Source organism: Lagopus muta, chromosome 15 (genome assembly GCF_023343835.1).
Source record: "Lagopus muta isolate bLagMut1 chromosome 15, bLagMut1 primary, whole genome shotgun sequence".
Taxonomy (NCBI): domain Eukaryota; kingdom Metazoa; phylum Chordata; class Aves; order Galliformes; family Phasianidae; genus Lagopus; species Lagopus muta.
The window spans coordinates 3,381,668-3,400,008 of record NC_064447.1 but is presented as its reverse complement, the minus strand read 5'-3'; the positions used below and the strand labels follow the sequence as shown (position 1 = coordinate 3,400,008).

General features: G+C 41.6%; 2 protein-coding genes and 1 long non-coding RNA gene across 11 annotated transcripts in view; 1 reads left to right on the top strand and 2 right to left on the bottom strand.

Annotated features, from left to right (window-relative positions):
- LOC125700689 (katanin interacting protein) overlaps positions 1-2,309 on the bottom strand; it is a 56,187-nt gene extending 53,878 nt beyond the window's left edge. For 4 of the 7 annotated variants that reach the window (XM_048961766.1, XM_048961771.1, XM_048961770.1 and 1 more), the window contains exons 1-3: positions 2,120-2,309; positions 1,414-1,470; positions 966-1,042 (exon numbers count right to left, since the gene is read on the bottom strand). In XM_048961766.1, the coding sequence (XP_048817723.1) occupies positions 966-1,027 (62 nt within the window). In that variant the 5' untranslated portion in view covers positions 1,028-1,042; positions 1,414-1,470; positions 2,120-2,309. The remainder of the gene's footprint in view (positions 1-965; positions 1,043-1,413; positions 1,471-2,119) is intronic. The other 3 variants (XM_048961767.1, XM_048961769.1, XM_048961768.1) reach the window with 3 other exon arrangements.
- Positions 2,310-2,372: 63 nt separating this feature from the next.
- GTF3C1 (general transcription factor IIIC subunit 1) overlaps positions 2,373-18,341 on the top strand; it is a 39,251-nt gene continuing 23,282 nt past the window's right edge. The window contains exons 1-13 of one of the 3 annotated variants that reach the window (XM_048961244.1): positions 2,373-2,614; positions 2,693-2,902; positions 3,284-3,460; positions 5,267-5,410; positions 5,775-5,871; positions 6,513-6,636; positions 9,888-10,043; positions 10,776-10,891; positions 12,422-12,746; positions 14,346-14,557; positions 15,300-15,436; positions 16,624-16,777; positions 17,195-17,298. In XM_048961244.1, the coding sequence (XP_048817201.1) occupies positions 2,394-2,614; positions 2,693-2,902; positions 3,284-3,460; positions 5,267-5,410; positions 5,775-5,871; positions 6,513-6,636; positions 9,888-10,043; positions 10,776-10,891; positions 12,422-12,746; positions 14,346-14,557; positions 15,300-15,436; positions 16,624-16,777; positions 17,195-17,298 (2,177 nt within the window). In that variant the 5' untranslated portion in view covers positions 2,373-2,393. Of the gene's footprint in view, positions 2,615-2,692; positions 2,903-3,283; positions 3,461-5,266; positions 5,411-5,774; positions 5,872-6,512; positions 6,637-9,887; positions 10,044-10,775; positions 10,892-12,421; positions 12,747-14,345; positions 14,558-15,296; positions 15,437-16,623; positions 16,778-17,194; positions 17,299-18,341 lie in introns of those variants that run through there. The other 2 variants (XM_048961243.1, XM_048961245.1) reach the window with 2 other exon arrangements.
- Positions 11,165-18,090, bottom strand: LOC125700534 (uncharacterized). Its single transcript, XR_007379966.1, has 4 exons — positions 17,996-18,090; positions 17,175-17,356; positions 13,944-14,092; positions 11,165-11,893 (listed from the first exon to the last, which is right to left on the bottom strand). It is a non-coding gene; the product is annotated as an uncharacterized LOC125700534 (long non-coding RNA).

Below are 18,341 nucleotides of genomic sequence, written 5' to 3'. Positions count from 1 at the left end.
CAACCATCTGCAGTACACATACAGGTAAAGTTAGCAATAAATGCAAAGATAGCGTGACAGAGTTAAAAGAAAAATGTATTTCATTGCTCAAGTAACAAATTAGGACATAACTTTGAGGATCTTCATGTTCTACAATGCCTGTATGAGTACTGACACCCTGTGACTTAAGCTCAATCAAGTGTTTCCCTTCTAAGACTTCCACTAGATTGCTTATCATCTCACTTTTTTTTCCCCACTTGGTATTCTATATGCTTAAACTTGCTACTTGAAAACTTCTGAGAGTTTTGGTTAGAAATTTAGAAATCTTAAAATAGTTGAGCTCCTCTCAAAACAACAACAAAACAAACCTAGGTCATGAGTTTGAACCACAAGTTCTATTTCTCACCTGCTTAGGTATTGCTTGCACCTCCCTCCCAGTACATAACAGACATCACACAACACAACAGCCTGACACCTGAACAAAGGCTCCTTCTGAGGTCTCAAAGTTACCTCAGCTGCTTCAAACAAGTCACACCAAGTCAGGTGTTGTAATACAGCAAACCAAATTTCACATTACAACCAAGTTTTGAACAAACATTCACCACTGTTCACGTTTAATACCATACGTTACAGTGGGAAAGATTAACGTGGAAGGAGCATAACAGCAAAGGGACAAGAGCAAACGGAATGGTGTTACAAAGGAAAAGTGCTCACATGTCCCTAAAGAGCGAGGGTAGCAGAGAAAACTCCACAGGGAGGGGTCTCCAACCAGAGATCCTTCCCCAGTGGCAGTCAGCCCTTAAATAAGGTCTAAGAGAAGTGCAGCCAGCCTCCACCCCTTCTGGTCACACAGTTGCATTGCCTTCACCTGTGCTCCCAGGGCTGACCCAGTCCTTTCCCCAGGTGCTCAATCAATAGTTCAGGCTGTGACTCAGCAGTTACCATACATACATCATGTACTCAATGAGAGTGGGAACAATGCTTACCGGTTTCTCTGCTGAAGTGCTATTAAATATTCATCATGTTTTTCATCAAAGTTAGTTACCATGTCCTTAATACAAAGCTGAAAAGAATATAGAATTGTCACAGTCAAGTATTTAAATTATTCACTATAGAATATTACTGGTTCAGCACCCTCCATAGCCATGAATACTCTAAGCTGAGAGAAGCTTCTCTTTCAACAGAGTATAAAACAAATTATTTAACAAGTTCCCTGATGAACAGAGAATACATTAGTTGCTTTTCTCAAAATAACAGAACGAAGAAGCAGATTCTACAGTGTGTTTTCAATCCAGGAACTGACATTCCTTTGAAAGGGCCACACCGTTTGTCCTGTTCACAAAGAAGCAAATTGCTTCTGACAGGTTCTCAGCAACAGGAGGCAAAATGTTTAAAGGTAGGCCAATAATATACAGAAAGAAGAGTTGAACTCACTCCCTCTGGTGAAAGGGCTCTCTGGTGACACAGCACATCTCAGAAAGTAACTGAGGTCTAAGAGAAGCACACTTGTTAGTGGCTGGGCCTTATATAAGCCAAGGGGGGGTGGGTTGGGGCTCACCCCTTCTGGTCACAGGTGCAAACCATCTGCCTGTGCTCCATGGGCAGCCTTCACCAGGTGCTCAATCACCAGTTCAAGCTGGGACCTAACAGTTCCCTGCTGCCATTCCTGTGCTGGTACCATTTACAGGGTCAGTTAAATCTAAGACTTATTCACTTTAGAGCCTGTATACATTTAAAAATGTATACATTGAAGATTTTACCTTGCCTTTTGGGAAATGCAAACATTTCCTACTGAGTATTCCAGAGTTGCTGCTACAAGTTGTGGTAGAGTGCAATCATATCATAGAATGGTTGGGGTTGGAAGGGACCTTTAAGATCATCTAGTTCCAACCTCCCAACTATAGGCAGGGACACCTCCCTCTGAACCAGGCTGCTCAAAGCCTCTCCCAGCCTAGCTCTGAATACCACTTCGGAGGGGGCATCCACAAACTCTCGGGGGCAACCTCCAGACACTATTCCAGTGTCTCACCACCCTCAAAATAATTTCCTCCCAATATCCAGTGTACTGAGAAGTTTAAACTTGTGGCTAAAACGTTTACTTCCTTATGAAAAAACTGAAACTTCGTATTTTGGCTCTTACCAATTGCACCGTACCTCTGTTACAACACCGCACCCTCGCCTCCACCGAGGCAGCGCAACGTCGGAGCTGGGCAGCGGAACAGGGCCCGAGCCCGGGCCCAGCCGCCCACGTACTGGATTTGGGCCCCACCGCGCCCAGAGCCCGCGTAACGGGCAACGCCAGGCCAGGCCGCGCTGCCACCGACCTGTTTCTCCGTTGCCTTGGTTACCGTCGCAGAAACCGACGTCACTTCCGGCGCGCCGCTACGCGATGCCGGAAGTGAGCGGCGCGGAGCATGGAGGCGCTGTGGGCGCTGCTGGACGAAGTGGCTTTGGAGGGTTTGGATGGCATCACTCTGGGAGCGCTGTGGCAGCGCCTGGCCGCCCGCACACCACCCTTCCCGCTGCCTCTGGAGCCCGCCACCAGACAGCTGCTGTGGGCCGCGCTCAGCTCCCAGCCCGACCTCCGCTTCTACCTGCTACCGCGGGCGCGGCCGCCGCTCCGCCTGCACGACCGGTGAGCGAACCCCGCCCCGCTCCGCTCCCCGCAGCCCCCCGGAGCTGCCCGGTGACATGCTGGCCGCTCTCGTTGCAGGTATGAGGAGATCGACCTCGAGACGGGGATACTGGAAACCAAGAGGGATCCCCTGCCGTTGGATGACATCTACCCTGTCCACATGATTTTGGATGATAAAGATGGTCTGCAGGGTTCCTGCCAGTTCTTTAAAGAGAGAGTGGACATCACCGATCAGATAAGGAGGAAGGACTTGCAGCCTTGCTGTACCTACACAGAAGCTGTTGAAAAGTGAGTGAAATCCCAACACCTGGCATTAAAGAATATTTAACTTAATTTTTAACCTGTGATCTTTTAACTTTGTTTTTGAAAAATTCTATGAAGAATGTGATCTTGGGGGGAATGCAACTTATCTCTCTGTTTTTGTGGATTTAAGTAATATGAGGAATACGAGGAAGAAGTTTGTTACTGTGAGGGTGACAGAGCACTGGAACTGCACAGAAAGGTGGGCAGTCTCCTTCTGTGGAGATACCCAACCCTACCTGGACTTTCTCCTGTGTAGCCTACTGTAGGGAAACTGCTTTGACAGGGAGTTGGACTTGATAACAACCTCAGGTCCTTTCCAACCTTTATAATTCTGTAATAATCATTTGTTTCTTTTTCTTCTGTTAGATGGGGAGACAAGCTGGTCATCGTGGCTTCCCAGGACCAACGCTACAGAGCCCTGATAGGCTGGGAAGGGGATCCTGACTTAAAGCTTCCCGACTTCTCCTACTGCATCTTGGAGCGCCTGGGGCGTGCCAGGTGGCAAGGAGAGCTCCAGAGAGACCTTCACAGTGGGGCTTTCAAGTAATTTTATATTTTGCTCTAGAAGCTAAATTAAATTGAGTGAATTTCTACTGATAGCTTAGAAAATTTTGTATTCCTGTGTATTGTTTAAGCCCTTATCTGTACTGGTAGCACCTTATCCTTACTAATGGGAGTGTTTGATTCTTGGGGCCTCTTTTGTAATTTTGGTCACAAGAATGACAGTGAGGCCCTGGAATGGGACAAAGAAGGACAACGGAGCTGCGAGGTGTCTGGAGCTCAAGTCTTATGGAGAGCAGCTGAGGGAATGAGATTGTTCCATCTGGAGAAGAGCAGGTACAGGGAAGACCTGATTGCTTTCTCCAGCTCCCTGAAAGGAGGTTGTAGTGAAGTAGAGGTAGGCCTGTTCTCCCAAGTAACAGCAATAGGATAAGAGATGATGCCTTAAGCTGTCCCAGGTGAGGTTCAGGTTGGATATTAGGAAAAAAAAATTCTCAGAAGGAGTGGTGGAACGTTGACATAGGCTGCCTAGGGAAATGGTGGAACTGGGGGACATGGTTAGCAGGCATGGCTAATCCTGGATTAGCTCTGGGCAGTGTGGTCTGTTGGTTGGAAACCCTGCACATAGCAGGGGGTTGAAACTGGATGATCATTGCGGTCCTTTTCAACCCAGGCCATTCTATAGGGAAAACTGTGTCCATGGCAGGATGGTTTGGGGTTGAACTTGGTGGTCTTAGTTGTCTATTCCAACCTTAATGATTCTTTGATTCTAAGTACTGGTCTCTTCCTTGAGTTTGTTATACTTCCTGATGCTCTCTCATGGAATCAGAGATTCTCTGTTGGGTCAGTAGACAGACCTTGAAGGATTCCAATTCTCAGAGCACTGAAGACAATGTAGAGAACAGGAAAAATTAAGCTCCTAATAAAGCCCGATGCTTCTGCAACAGAAAAGAATTTAAGGAAAAAGCCAAAATCATCAGTCAGCAACCCAGCTTCTTTGCTTCAGTGACAGAATAGCTAGATGATACTGTAAGTTCTCTGTAGGGAAGATTAGAGATTGAGAGGTCATTCCCTTCTGTGAGCTGGGTATCTACAAACAGGGATCAAATCATGGCTGAGCGTTCCATCTGACACCAAGAATATGTTTTTCATATATTGTATTCCAAAGCTTGTTTTTTTTTGCATATAGTTCAGAGGAGGGTAATAACAGTCATCTTTCTGCAGCGTTTTGTAAAGTGCTATGTTGTGCTGTGTTTTGCTTGTAATTTTACAAATACTGTACATACAGAGGTAAGTCATTTCCCTCTTCTTGCTCTGGCACAATTGTAGGTCATGATGCATTAAGCTGTATGTTTAAAGTTTTTTTTTCTTTTTTTTTTTCTTTTCTTTTTTTTTTCTTTAACTCCTAATTAAGAGCTATTCTAAAAAGCTTGGTTGTAGGTGGCTTCTTTATTATGACTTAGAATTTACAACAGTGCGTTCAGTTCTCTTTCCTCAGGCACTGCATATTATTCTCCTACAATTCTCATCTATAATTCTGAAATAATAACAACAACAAAATGAACCTGAATCCCCAAGTGGTCTCCTATTGTATGGCCACTCTTTTTCCTGCTCACTGAATAAAGCAAAAGCTTTTAGAGAAAGTGATATAAAACACTTTGTACAGTAAATCAATTTCACACGTTAAATTTTGTTACTTCCTAATTTTGTGATTGCTGCATTGAAAATTAGCACAACAGACATCACTAAGACTGTGGGTAATCTAATTAATGGCATTGGAATACTGGATAATTAGAATTCATTTGCAAATTTCTTTTGCTCCTAGATAACTTGCATTCTTTTCTTTAGAGTGGATGCTGGAAAAATTCATTATCACCGAAGAGTATTGGACAGAAATGGTCTCATAACAATGCAGTCTCATGTGATAAGACTTCCAAGTGGAGCTCAGCAGCACTCAATTCTTCTGCTTCTGACTCGCTTTCATGTTGACAGGTATGTGCCACTGACAGGTTTAAAGCACGTCCTGGGTAGGCTGTCACCTTTTACTACAGTGAATGTTTGTGCTGTGGTCATGAAATCACCATAGTTCCCCACTATCAACTATTCCCATTTTCTTTATTGACTCCTCTTGAAGATGCTGGACTTCCCTTTGAACTGTGAAAAATGGTATTCTTGGTGCCTGTTGCTTGCCTTTCTCTCATTATAGCTCTAATCCACCTGTTAATTTTAAGTGTTCTCACTTAAAAATAAGCGAAGAACACTTCAGTGTACCTTCTCTAATAGTTAACACTTCAGAATGTTGTAACTTCTGCTTATAGTGTTGTATGTAACATGTCTATTTTCTTTTCTGGGTTAGGAGGAGTAAATACGATATTCTGATGGAGAAGCTCTCCAGCATGCTAAGTGCTCGTCCAAACCAGATAGAAACATTAGGAAACTTGAGGGAAGAATTGGTGAGATTTCATTATTCTTTTTCTAATTCTGTCTCATATAGAACATAGGTGACTCATATCTAAAGCAGTCTGTTTTTAAATTGCATGGTATTTTGTGGTAAGATACCAAAAAGTAGGATCTTAGATTTCATTGAATTAAAAATCTTTTTATTGCTGCTGTATTGCTCTAAATCAAGTTACTGTCATTGCCTGCTGTAAGGAAGAATTTCTATTCTGTCTGCAACATCAGAAAAGTTTTGCCACAGTAACAGACTGTTTGTATATACAGTCAATGAATGTAGTTGTGCAGTTCTTTAGAGTTGATTGCTTCTGCTTGAGTGTAAGGCAGGGAGGACTGAACAGAGTGCAGAATCCTCTCAAGCTCTGCCTCGCATACACACTGATAGGCTTTTAACACCCTTTCTTGCTATTCTAACACAAAATATTGTTTCAAAACAGACAATATGATGAATGTCTTTGATACTAATCACCAAGAGTATAGAGGCTGGTGATGGCAAAGGCTATAAAATTAGAGAAATCCTTAGTCTTGTTGGTTTGTTCTTGTTTTGTTTTCATTGTGAAGATCAACAGGTATTTCTGTGGAATTCCTGAAATTCAGAGTTCTGTCCTGCATTGCTTTTTATCATTTCTTTGTGCATTAGGGTCTCTGTGAGAGAACTTTCAAACGTCTCTATCAATATATGATGAATGCTGGCCTAGCCAAGGTAATATCCATCCCACTGCAAGAAATACAACCCAATGGAGGGCCTTACAAGACAAAGAAAGGTAACTGAACCATATTTTGCTTTCCTGTGGTACAATTATATCGATGCCTATCTCTGTAGAGGGTTCAAACCTTAAATTAAAGTACATTTAAGTACTTAATCGCAAAGAAAGTTTCTCAGATGAACGCGTTAAGAAATGCAGTGAACTGCTTTGAGAGCAGGAGGAACAGAATAGTTGGAATACAAAACCAAACAACACAAATGAAACAACCCTTCTGACTAGAGAGGTGTAATGACAGAGAGACCAGCACAATGGGTAGATATTAGAAATAAAGGGAAAGGATTGCTCACCTTTCTCCAAGGATCTAGGTTCACAGAGAAAACAACACAGAAAGAGGTCTTTTTCGTAGTGGCAATCAGCCTTTAAATGAGGTTGAAAAGAGGTGCAGCCAGGCTCTACCCTTTCCAGCCTCACAGTTGAATTATCTTCACCTGTGCTCCCAGGGCTGACCAGGTTTTTTCTCCAGGTGCTCTATCAGCAGTTCAGGCTGTGACGTGGCAGTTCCCATCCAGGAGTGACCATAAAGGAAGAGGGATAAGAATCAACAAAAAAATGTAACAACACTGAGAGGACAAATGTGTCAATTACATAGAAGTGGATTTAGGCTCTTTATAAGGAGAATTCCTGCAACTCTTTGAAGTCTGGATAAAGGAATGTTCTGTGAAGGGAAACTGAGTTAGAAACAAAGAAGAAGCAATAGCCAAAAGCAGATGCCACATCTAGCAAAGGTCAGAGAGAAACCTCCCATATTGCATTGAATAAATACGAAAATGCTTGAGGGAGCTCTGATAGGGTCAGCTTTGGTCTGAAAAGATCAGTTGTCACAAAATATAAAGGTCCATCTTCATGGTGGAAGAATATCACAGATTTTATATACCAGAAATCAAGTAGTTCAGGGTTTCAGGAACACAGTGGAGATACTCAAAAGATGCTCAATAAGATACATGGAAAAACTGTCATCATACTTTGGCCAAATATATATTGTACTTAATGTATTTCTGGTTTAAGGAAGCATCTCAGCATAGGTGGATTGTATGACCTTTTACTTTTGGTTATACAGTTTATCATAGAATCACAGAATGGCCTGGGTTACAAAGGAGCACAAAGCTCATCCTGTTCCAACCCCTGCTGTGTGCAGGTCACCAACCAGCAGCCCAGGCTGCCCAGAGCCACATCCAGCCTGGCCTTGAATGCCTGCAGTGATGGGGCATCCACAGCCTCCTTGGGCAACCTGTGCCAGTGCCTCACCACCCTCTGAGTGAAAAACTTCCTCCTCATATCTCACCTAAACCACCTAAACAGCTGTTCCCCCCCCCATTTATACACTCCCTTCAAGTATTGGAAGGCCACAATGAGGTCTCCCCAGAGCCTTCACTTTGTATTGCCACTGTAAAAAAAAATAATAGATTCTTTCTGACACTCTCTTGGAGTGCATTGTACCATGTTGTATTTGTGTATATGCTCTTGTATTAAATTGTGTCAGCAATGCTCTAATGAGCTCAGTACATCTGCAAAGAAAAGTTGGCAGACCAGAACTACTATAACGAGATAGACTTTATAATTGTTAATTAAACATCTGACTTCCAGAGTATTTACTTAAGGAAAGAAGATACATATCCATTTATAAGTGTGGCAGCACACAAGGCAGAAGACATTTTGTGTTGTTACAGATTGGTACAACAGCAGCTGCGTTTACTTCTTAACATTTCACCATGAAAAATGCCACCTGGTGAATCTTTAACTTGAATGATAATTCCATCTTATGGATGTAAAAGCTGAAAATCCACAAAAAAGCCTTAAAAAACACTAGATAATAAACTAGGATTAATTAATAGTACCTGATTTTCGTAAGAGTTCAAGATACTTTAATCTCTGGAGATATACAGGAAAGCAGATAGACATGAAGCCACAGCATCTGCTATGGGAAGCATGTTATCAAGCAGCAGGAGCTAAAGTAAAAGAAAAAAATGTGGGGTTTTTTCTTGTTGTTTTTGTTTTCAAGTGGAAATTAATGGACTGTAGAAACAGGATGAGATAACAGTGCCTACAGCCCCACCAAAATGTCAGAGCTTTATTTCTATCTTAAGCAATATCTAGCGGGGGAGGAATTCAGATGAGGAAAAATAATGGGATCAATGGGATCATCTGGCCTGGAGTTCAGTCACATGTTTAAGTTACTGTGGATTAACTTGGTGTCAGCTAGGCTTCAGTAAGTCATCATATATAAGCATAAAACAGAATTCATTCATTGTAAGCTCAATAATTTCAGCTAAAGCTTTTCACTCTGCACTTATAACAGCAGGACAGAGGAGTCAAGATGGTTGTAGATATTCCCACCCACTGCTGCAGGATGAACTGGCTGCTTCTGCCATAGCTACTGAAGCACTGCACCTGATCAGCTGGCATTGCACAGTGACACAGTTCTAGTTTACCTTAAACATTGATCTCTTGAATGCTTCAGCAGCAGCTAAGTGACTCTGGTGGATCATCTTTGTATCAGGGAACTGCTGACACTGTGCTGAAGTCATGTCCCCACTTTTGTGATATCCCAAAAGGATAAGCAGATGAAGAGTTACCTCAACACGTTAACTGAATCGTATATATTGTCTTCTGGCTCATGGCAGCAGTGTGTCCTGTCCTCAAATACCACAACCTGAGGTTTTATGTCTGTTTTCATTGTGTGTATTCATAGTACACCGTGTTTATTCTTTTCATAGTGATGTTGGAACTGTACAAAACAGCTGTACATTTTAGTTATGCTCTAAGATCCTGATGGGGAAGTAGGACTGTTCTATTTGATCCTTTTCTTCAGTATGCTGGGTGTTTGGTAAATAACTTCCTTCTGTACTGCATGCATATTTGTCATTATGTAGTTTGCATCTATAGAAGGCAAAAACGTGATAGGAATCTGTAGGGAGGGAGGGAAGAAGAAGACTTGCACATGGTGAGGAATCTCGCAGTCAGATCTATATTCTGAAGATATCATTCTGAGGCTCAGTACATCCAGAAACACACTGCACTGATTTGGTTTTACCATTCAAAGTTTTCCCATTATTGCAGTGTTCTTCACTGCTCTCACAAGTCACTGCACCAGGGAGTCCTAAAGTTACCATAGCCATGAACGTTTGGAGCACGTCAGGAATGCTTCTAGTCAGTGTTTTGACAGGTTCATATATAGGGAAAAGCTGTTGCAAACATTTTCCTAGAAATAAGCAGTTGCCTTTGGTCTTTTCTTCCCCACATGCCCACAGGTACTGATGTCATGGTCCGTTGCCTTAAGTTACTAAAAGAATTTCGGAAGAAAATGGAAGATTATCATGATGATGATGATGAAGAGATCACAAAAGTTGTTCAGCCCGTGGATATTGTTTGTGAAAGGGATATGCTCACCCAGGCTTATGAGCTAAGTAGGTGATGGAGTGGAATGTTTGTGTGTGCAGTACAGTTTATCTGTTACTTTTACAAGGACTAACAGAACTGTTCCCTTGATTTGCTTAATTCTGGAGTGCCAAAGGGTTCTTAACTTCATATTAAGCTAAATTACAGTATTGTGTGGTAAGGCTCTTAAAGTATCACAGAGAAGACATGCTGAAGATTTTTCCCACTGCCTTCATACTCCTTATAGAGTATGAAGAAAGAAAGATGTTGTTTTGTTTGTTTTTTCTTTAATTTGATGTTTGATGCTTTCTGTGCATCAACGTGCTTATTTTTTGTATGGAAAAGAACTTCATGTTCTGATCAGACTGGAGCTGTAGGCTTCCTGTAGGTGGTGGGGCAGTCATATCATCTCTTTGTATCTCAGTTGTCTGTGTAGCAGAGAAAAATATTTTCCTCCTACATTGCTCTTGCTTTTAATGTGAAACTGATTTTGAATCTCCTTCTACTGGGATGCTGCATTGCATTTTATGACAGTGTTTGCCTGTATTTTGTGCATGCCTCTGAAAATTACATAGTTGCTAGCAGTGACTGTTAAGGATTTTGTTCTGATGTTTGTTTCAAAATCAGGTAGCTTTTAAGATGAGTTTGCCTTAGTAATAGTTAGGGAGAACAAATGTGAGCATATATACGGATGTATGCGTATGCAATTGGGCCAGGAATCTCTGAGAGGTATTTTCTGTTTTTTCTTTTGTCTGAAACAGTTGAAAGTAGAGGAACCAAAGGCATTTCTCAGGCAGAACTTCGTCTGGCTATGAATGTGGGGAAGCTGGAATCAAGGATGCTCTGTCGTCTTCTGGAGAGGTACAAAGTTGTCAAAGTAAGGTTAAGATAAAATAATTTCAATACTTATTGAAACTGAAAATTTAACTGTGGTCACCGTGGTGAAATGTTACAGCATATTACATCTCAAATAATAGAAACAGCCAGGATTTAAGAACTGGCATGGAAATAATTCTGGTAAGATTGAGAAGATCCTGACTTCAGTTCAGGAAAAGATACAAGCAGAAGTGATCAAAAAGCGTTCAGTTGAAATTTGAACTGAAGGAGGAAGTAGGAAATGCATCTTGCATCACACAGACACAGAATCACACAGAATCACCCGGGTTGGAAGGGACCCCAAGGATCATGTAGTTCCAACCCCCCTGCCTAGCAGGGCCACCAACATACATAAGCATCCTGCAAGCATCCTGCTTGCTGTCTATACTGAGAGCACGTTCTGGTGATCTACACTAATGGATGGGATTGTACCAGATGCAGCTTCACAGTACTCCAAAGTTCCCAGCACCATGGGGCAGATTTAGCCTCCAAAAAGTGGCAAGGCAGACAAATGGGCCTCGACCACTAAAGCACACTTACTGTAATCCCTGGTAACCTACTGGTATTTGGGAACCTGTATTTTCTGGAATATGTTTTGGAGGCGAGCATAAATGTCTCACTCTAAATAGCCATTTTGGTTCATTTCTGACTATGAGGCAACTTCTGTTTTGCAAGATTGGCTGCTTTCCTGGTCTGTACTGTAGGATTTTGTCAGAGATCCTCTATACATTTAAAATCATCAGTCTACTTACATATTAAAACAGCATTAATTCTGTTAAAAAAATCTGAACAAAATATACCCTTCCTCTATATATAGAGATTGTGGTAATTAAACTCCTTATTGCCAAATATTTCAATATTTTCTCATTTCATCAGGGCTATGACTTACAGATGAACAAATTCCTGCATGCAAACACCCACTCCTTTCCACAAAGGGAGGATAATTGCCATCTTCCTTCAGCAGAGAATTGTTTGCTAAGATCTTGTCATTTACTAAGAAGTTCTGTAGAATAAAAGACAAATGAACAATGTAAATCATAGGAATGTGTAAGCACACTTTCTAAACAAACTGCACAGAAATCTTCCCTCACTGATGGCTCATTTGGGTTTCCAGATGCTTTAAAGCACCTGGTGTGGTACAATAGCAGCAGATCCACCTAAAAATGATTCATTCTATCAACTTCTACATTGCAGAATGACTTTCTGAAAAGATTTCTGTGCTAACTAAACTAAATAAATAATAAACTAAAGTTTATTCTCCCCTAGAATTTTATGTGTCCCACATATTTTAGACATTTCATTCTAATACACAGAGAATATAAATGTGTTTTTTGAACAGAGTGTTTCTTCTCTTTTCTATATGCTAAGGTTAGTCAACGTTTTTGTTATTTAGGAAAAAAAAGTACTAAAAATGACATGTTTTTATATGAAGGGAGAGCAGCTAGAAGAAATTTCCACTACCGATGCTGGAGAAGAGACTGCAAAAATGGAGAAGTAAGGTAGTGAAATAACATTCCAACTTTTTTCATAGGGTTTTATGGAAGATGAAGGTCGGCAAAGGACAACCAAGTATATTTCATACATTTTTGCAGAGGAGAGCGATTTGAACCGTCAGTTTGAGAGAGAGAAGGCGAGGAGTGAGCAGTTAGCTACAGTTACTTTGGCTCTAGTGCCAGAAGATTCCCCACCGCTGGAAGATGCTTTCCCTGGAGAAGAAGACACTTTGGTCTCAGAGTCTGATAATGAAGAAGAAGTGAAGTATGGCAAGAAGAGAGGAAAAGGTCAGAAGGCCAATTCAGCTTCTGTGTTGAAATCAAGCTCCCAAGATGCTGTTCATCAATCGCCACCAGCTAAAGGTAGGTTGTGATTTTGAGATTTGCAAAGAGCCCTGCATTTTTCTTAATGATCATTCTATTAAAAAATAAAAAAGAAAAAGCTATTAGCTTCCATTAAGGTTTTTGGCCATATATTTATTCTTATTTGAGTATTTCTGTGCTTTTTTGCAGTTTTTTTTCCCCCTCGAACTGATGATATTTTATAATACTATTGTTGTGGTGATCTCTGGACATTCTCAGAGTTGAAATGTCCTCTGCTGTCTGTGTGACAACATTTCAGGTTATCACCAATCACTGGGAAAATAAAACTGCTTCTCCTTATCCTTGTATATTTCTCCCTGCAATGAAATGGGCTCACGTTCTTCGCTCTTTGGATACCCAGTTATTTTTCAGCTGGTGTAAGAGCTGAAATGATTCTGAAGAGGGTCAGACAAATTTCCAAATGGCTACAAGAAAGCCACACAGTTTTGTATCCTAAGACTGATCACACTGCAGAGATCATGCTTGCTAGCAGCCAGGTTGGCTTAGGCTGCTCACAGAAGCATTGACCTTGGGTAAATTTTATATTTGCCTTGGATGTTCCCTGATGAGCTGACAAGGCGTCTGTCACGGAATCTGTTTTTCAAAGTACCTGATGCTAACAGCCTGTGCCCATCAGAGAACCATCCTGGTGGAGCTTTAGCTTTTGAAGTCTCTGAAGACTTCAGAAGGGATTTAAACAGATTTCGCATTTCTTGAAACGTTTCATTTCTTCCTCAGAAGAAATGACTCTCATTAAAATGTATCATTTCTTTCCATTGGATGTGCAGCTATCTTAGGTGCAGAAAAAAGAACAGAAGCTGACAGACCAGCAAATTAACTTCCTTTTTTAGTTAAACATTTAAAAAGAATATTTCCCCTTTAGCAATGTTTTGTTTGTTTTTCAGTTGAATAAGTATGGAATTGAGTTCTAGAGTCTGCATCAGTGTGTAAACTAATGTATTTGATACAGCCTTCCAGTAACATGACTATACGTGGGCTAATACTGATTTCTTGTCTGAGACCTTATCTTGGGATGATTTGACCCACAACCTTACCCACCTAAGCTTATTCTAAAAAGAAAATGCCTTCCTAAGCTAATTGCTTCATCTTTTTTCTTGAGTTATTTGGAATATCCTAATGCGAAACTGCCAGCCTTTTAGGGTCATGTTTTAAAGAGGACGTGGTGGCTTATTTTACCTCTTTGCATGTTCCTGGAGCAATACTAAATCTGCTCTGGGGCCAGAGAGGTCCCCTCAGGTTTCTGGCAGAACTTGAGCATCTCTGTGACTCTTCTTTCTTCAGACGGTGCTTTCTGGATAAGCTGATGTGGCCCCTTGTGGCCTCCCCTATGTGGAGAGAATTATTTGAAGACCACACTTTCAGAGTTCACTTTTTAAAAAAAAGAAACAACTTTGCTTTGTACACTGAATTGCAGTCATTCACAGTCAAACCACAGCTTTCAGCAGAGTAGAATAGCATATGAAAAATGTTGCAGAATGTTTTTTAAGTACAGTTACCCATGTGAATGGGGAAGGCCTTTTATAGAGAGCTGAACATTTAGAGGAAACTGACAGCATAACAAGACTGCTTTTAAACCAGGCTCGAAGCCAGCAGCTGTGAAGTCCGTAGGGAAGAAGCTGCCTTCCCCTCCAATTCTTGAAGAACCTGATGAAGTCCCAGACAACTTTCCAGGGGAGAGTTCTACTCTGGAAACTGTAAAGCAGGAGTCCAGTCTTTCTACTTGTCCTCCTATCACTGATGAAGATGGAGATGTGGCTGTGATTGAGGAGGTCAGACTTGAAGATCCTAAGGTAAGATCACAGGTCTTAATGTTCTCCTTTTAGTATGGCTGTCTAAGCAAAGTTCTGCATGTTCACAAGACTACCAGCTATAGGTTATTTTTAATTAGTTTATAGGATTTCTTATTATCTTTTAAAATTTCATTTTAAAGCATATTTGTATCTTCCTTGCGTTATAGTTAATTATGAAAGAAAACTAATCCAGCAAATAGGGAGATGTCTAAAATACCATTCTGGGTTAGTTCCATGGGTTTCTACAGATTCCCCATTTGACTTAATGTGTCTTATTGCCTAATGTCTGCTGGTGCACACAGGTAGCACAGATTATCTGGTTTGTCTCCTCTAAAGGAGGAACACGTGGGCTTCAGCATAGATGCTGTACAGCCTTAAAGCTGAGCAAGAGCATGAGACAAGAAACCTTTTTGAGGGACAGGATATGTTGGCTTTGACTCAGCACTATGTCAGTGCAATTACCAGCTCTCTAGGCCAAAACTTTCAAATTAGCTTGGCTCAGAATAGGCAGACAAAGTGAATCTAAGTGCATGGAAGTCTTATTTTCTGCTTTAGCTCCATACTTGTGAAGGGGAAATAAAAGATAATCCCCCAACTGACTTCTTTAAAATAAATCCAATCTCAAATAAATCCATCAAAACCCCGAATGGCTGAGATGCTACTATATGATGAAACAACATTAGACTAAGGACATTTAATAGCTTATGTGAAATATTTTTGTGCCCATGCTGTGCACTAGAAGATGTGTGACCAGAAGAAGGAAAAGCGTTCCAGGGCTGCAGCTGCTGAGCGATCTCGTGAAACATACAGGCTGCTGAAGCGCCGAAATCTCATCGTGGAAGCTGTGCGAAACCTGCGGCTGATTGAAAGCTTGTTCACGTGAGTGATGGAGAGCAGCGTGCTTGGGGCTGCTGGGCTGTGGTAGCACAAACAGTCCCGTGTGCCTTTGCTCTTGTTGGCTTTTCTGCTGCCTAATAGTGAAATATACAGTAAGGGTGCAGACACTGCAACGGGGAAGGGGGGAAGGTTAGAATTAAACCGAACCTTAAAAATTAGGCAGCTGTTTAGAAGCAATAATAGTGCTTTCATAGAATCATAGAATCACCAAGGTTGGAAAAGACCTAAAAGCTCATCCAGTCCAACCATTCACCTATTCCCAGTAGCTCCCACTAAACCATGTCCCTCAACACAACATCCAGTCTTTCCTTGAACACCCCCAGGGTCGGTGATTCCACCACCTCCCTGGGCATCCATTCCAGTGCCTGACCACCCTTTCTGAAAAGTAATACTTTTTAATGTCCAGCCTGAATCTCCCCTGCCGTAGCTTGAAACCATTCCCCCTGGTCCTATCACTAATGACACAAGAGAAGAGGCCGACCCCCAGCTCACTACAACCTCCCTTCAGGAAGTTATAGAGAGCAATGAGGTCTCCCCTGAGCCTCCTCTTCTCCAGGCTGAACATTCCCAGCTCCTTCAGCCTCTCCTCATCAGCCCTGTGCTCCAGACCCCTCACCAGCTTTGTTGCCCTCCTTTGAACACGTTCCAGGGCCTCAATATCTTTCTTGCAGTGAGGGGCCCAAAACTGGACACAGTACTCAAGGTGCGGCCTCACGAGTGCTGAATATAGGGGAAGAATATAGGGGATCTGCTTCGCAGATCATTAAACAAGCAAAATTTTAAATGCTGTATGTCACATAAATAGAACAGGAAACTTAACTGAGATCAATTGGAACTATTCTAGAGATTAACAGCTTTTTCTCCTTTCATAGTATGCCAGTGCCTGGGCTCACATAAGAACAGCATTGTCATAAGAATCATAGAATGGCCTGGGTTGAAAAGGACCACAATGATCATCTTATTTCAACCCCCCTGCTATGTGTAGGGTTGCCAACCACCAGACCAGGCTGCCCAGAGCCACATCCAGCCTGACATAGAATAGCATTGTTCATCTAAAAGGATAAGCTTAATAACAGAGAAAAAACAGATTAAGGCTGAGTTCTAGCAAACTGCCTAGGCAGTTTGTAGTATTTCTCAGCTTAAAGTGCTGCGTTTTTTGTATCTTGTAGGCTTCAGAAAATGGTCATGGATCAAGAGAAGCAAGAAGGTGTCTCCACTAAATGCTGTAAGAAATCCATCATCCGGTTGGTACAGAAGCTTTCACAAGAAGGACTCCTCCGAATCTATCGTACCACAGTCATTCAGGATGGCATTAGTAAAAAGGTGACTGCTTAAATCCTGGTGACAGAAGCAGCTTTTCTCATAACTTTTTTATTTTCCATTTTGGGCCTTTTTGTCTAATATACAAGGAGAACTTTACTTTTTGTAGAAGAACCAAGAAGTGAGCTGCCCTTTTGGGCAGCTTAGTCTCAAACTAAGCTATTGTGAAAATCAGATTATTGGTTACTTTCAATTATTGTACTGCAGTGGATCATGATGAGTCCCTAGATCAGTGTCCCTGCATTTCCCTTCTGAGTGGTTCTGTTGCTTCTCTCCCTGCACTGTCAGGTTACAGCACAATTATATTTAATCTCATTTTGACAACAAAGAATATATGAGAAACTTTAAGCAAGCTTCTGAGTTGAAACATAGAAAAGCTAACAAAATAAATAACTCTTACTTGTTTTCTTCTTTAAACAGGTAGAGTTTGTTGTTCATCCTTCAGTGAGTCCTAGTGACCCACTTGTAAGAAGTGCCATTGAGCAGGTGCGTTTCCGGATCTCCAATTCAAGCACAGCAAGCAGGCAAGTTTCACTGATGGTTTGTATGGTTTTAGGAGAAACTGGCTTATTACAACTGGTGCTTCCAAAAACATAAAGAGGGAGTAAATACAAATTAAGCAAAAGAACTATTAGCTTTCTCTTTAATAATAGAGAAATGAAAGCACAGAGACGAAGCAAGGTGCCGAATATCACCCAAAGACAAAGGCAAGAAGAGGAACTAAACACTAATCTCTTGTCTTAGCTTCAAGTTCTTGGCTTCTCCATTCTCATTTTGCTTACATTTTAGAGAAACTTGTTTGGCATGCTATCATGCACAGAATTTTGCCCTTCACAGAGGACGGGGCTTTCCTATGGGCAACACTAAGCTTCTTAACTGTATGGTTAATAGTGGATTTGGGACCTAAGTTAGGCCTATAATCTTGGTGCAGTATTTAGAGGAAACTTAGAGCTTGCTGCAACAACAGACAGAGAAGTATGGGAAATGTAGAGATCAGTGAGGAAGAAATTCCCACTCTGTTTCATTTGGGATTTAGGCAGAGAGTAGAAAATATTCATGACTTTGGACACAAAGCATAAAAGAAGGAATATGACTCTAATGCTATGATGTGATGGAAAACAGCAGTAGTGGCAGAGTGGCAAAGTCATAGGCTGCTCCAAATGAGAATAAGTCCAAATACAGAACATACCCATAGATGCAGAAACAAAAGAAGAAAATTACCTTTGCAAGGCCTCAGGTATGCAGAGATCTCCAGTGTGAGACCAGCACCTCCACTGCCAACCCTTAAAGGAGGGCTGGGAAGGCGTGGATCCTGGCTCCAACCCTTCTGATCAATCAGAGCACTCAATGCACCTGAGCTCCCTTGGCCCTGCCTTCCCACCAGGTGCTCAATCACTGCTTCAAGCCATGACTTAGCATTTCCACTCCAACTGGGTAGCCTCATAAGGAGGCTAATTCTCTAAGACGATATTCCAGTCCATTATTTAGGATCTGTCGATGCATTCTCAAATGAAAATCACCTTTACCTTTTGTCTGAAAAGATTAAAATAAAAAAAGAAATTTCATA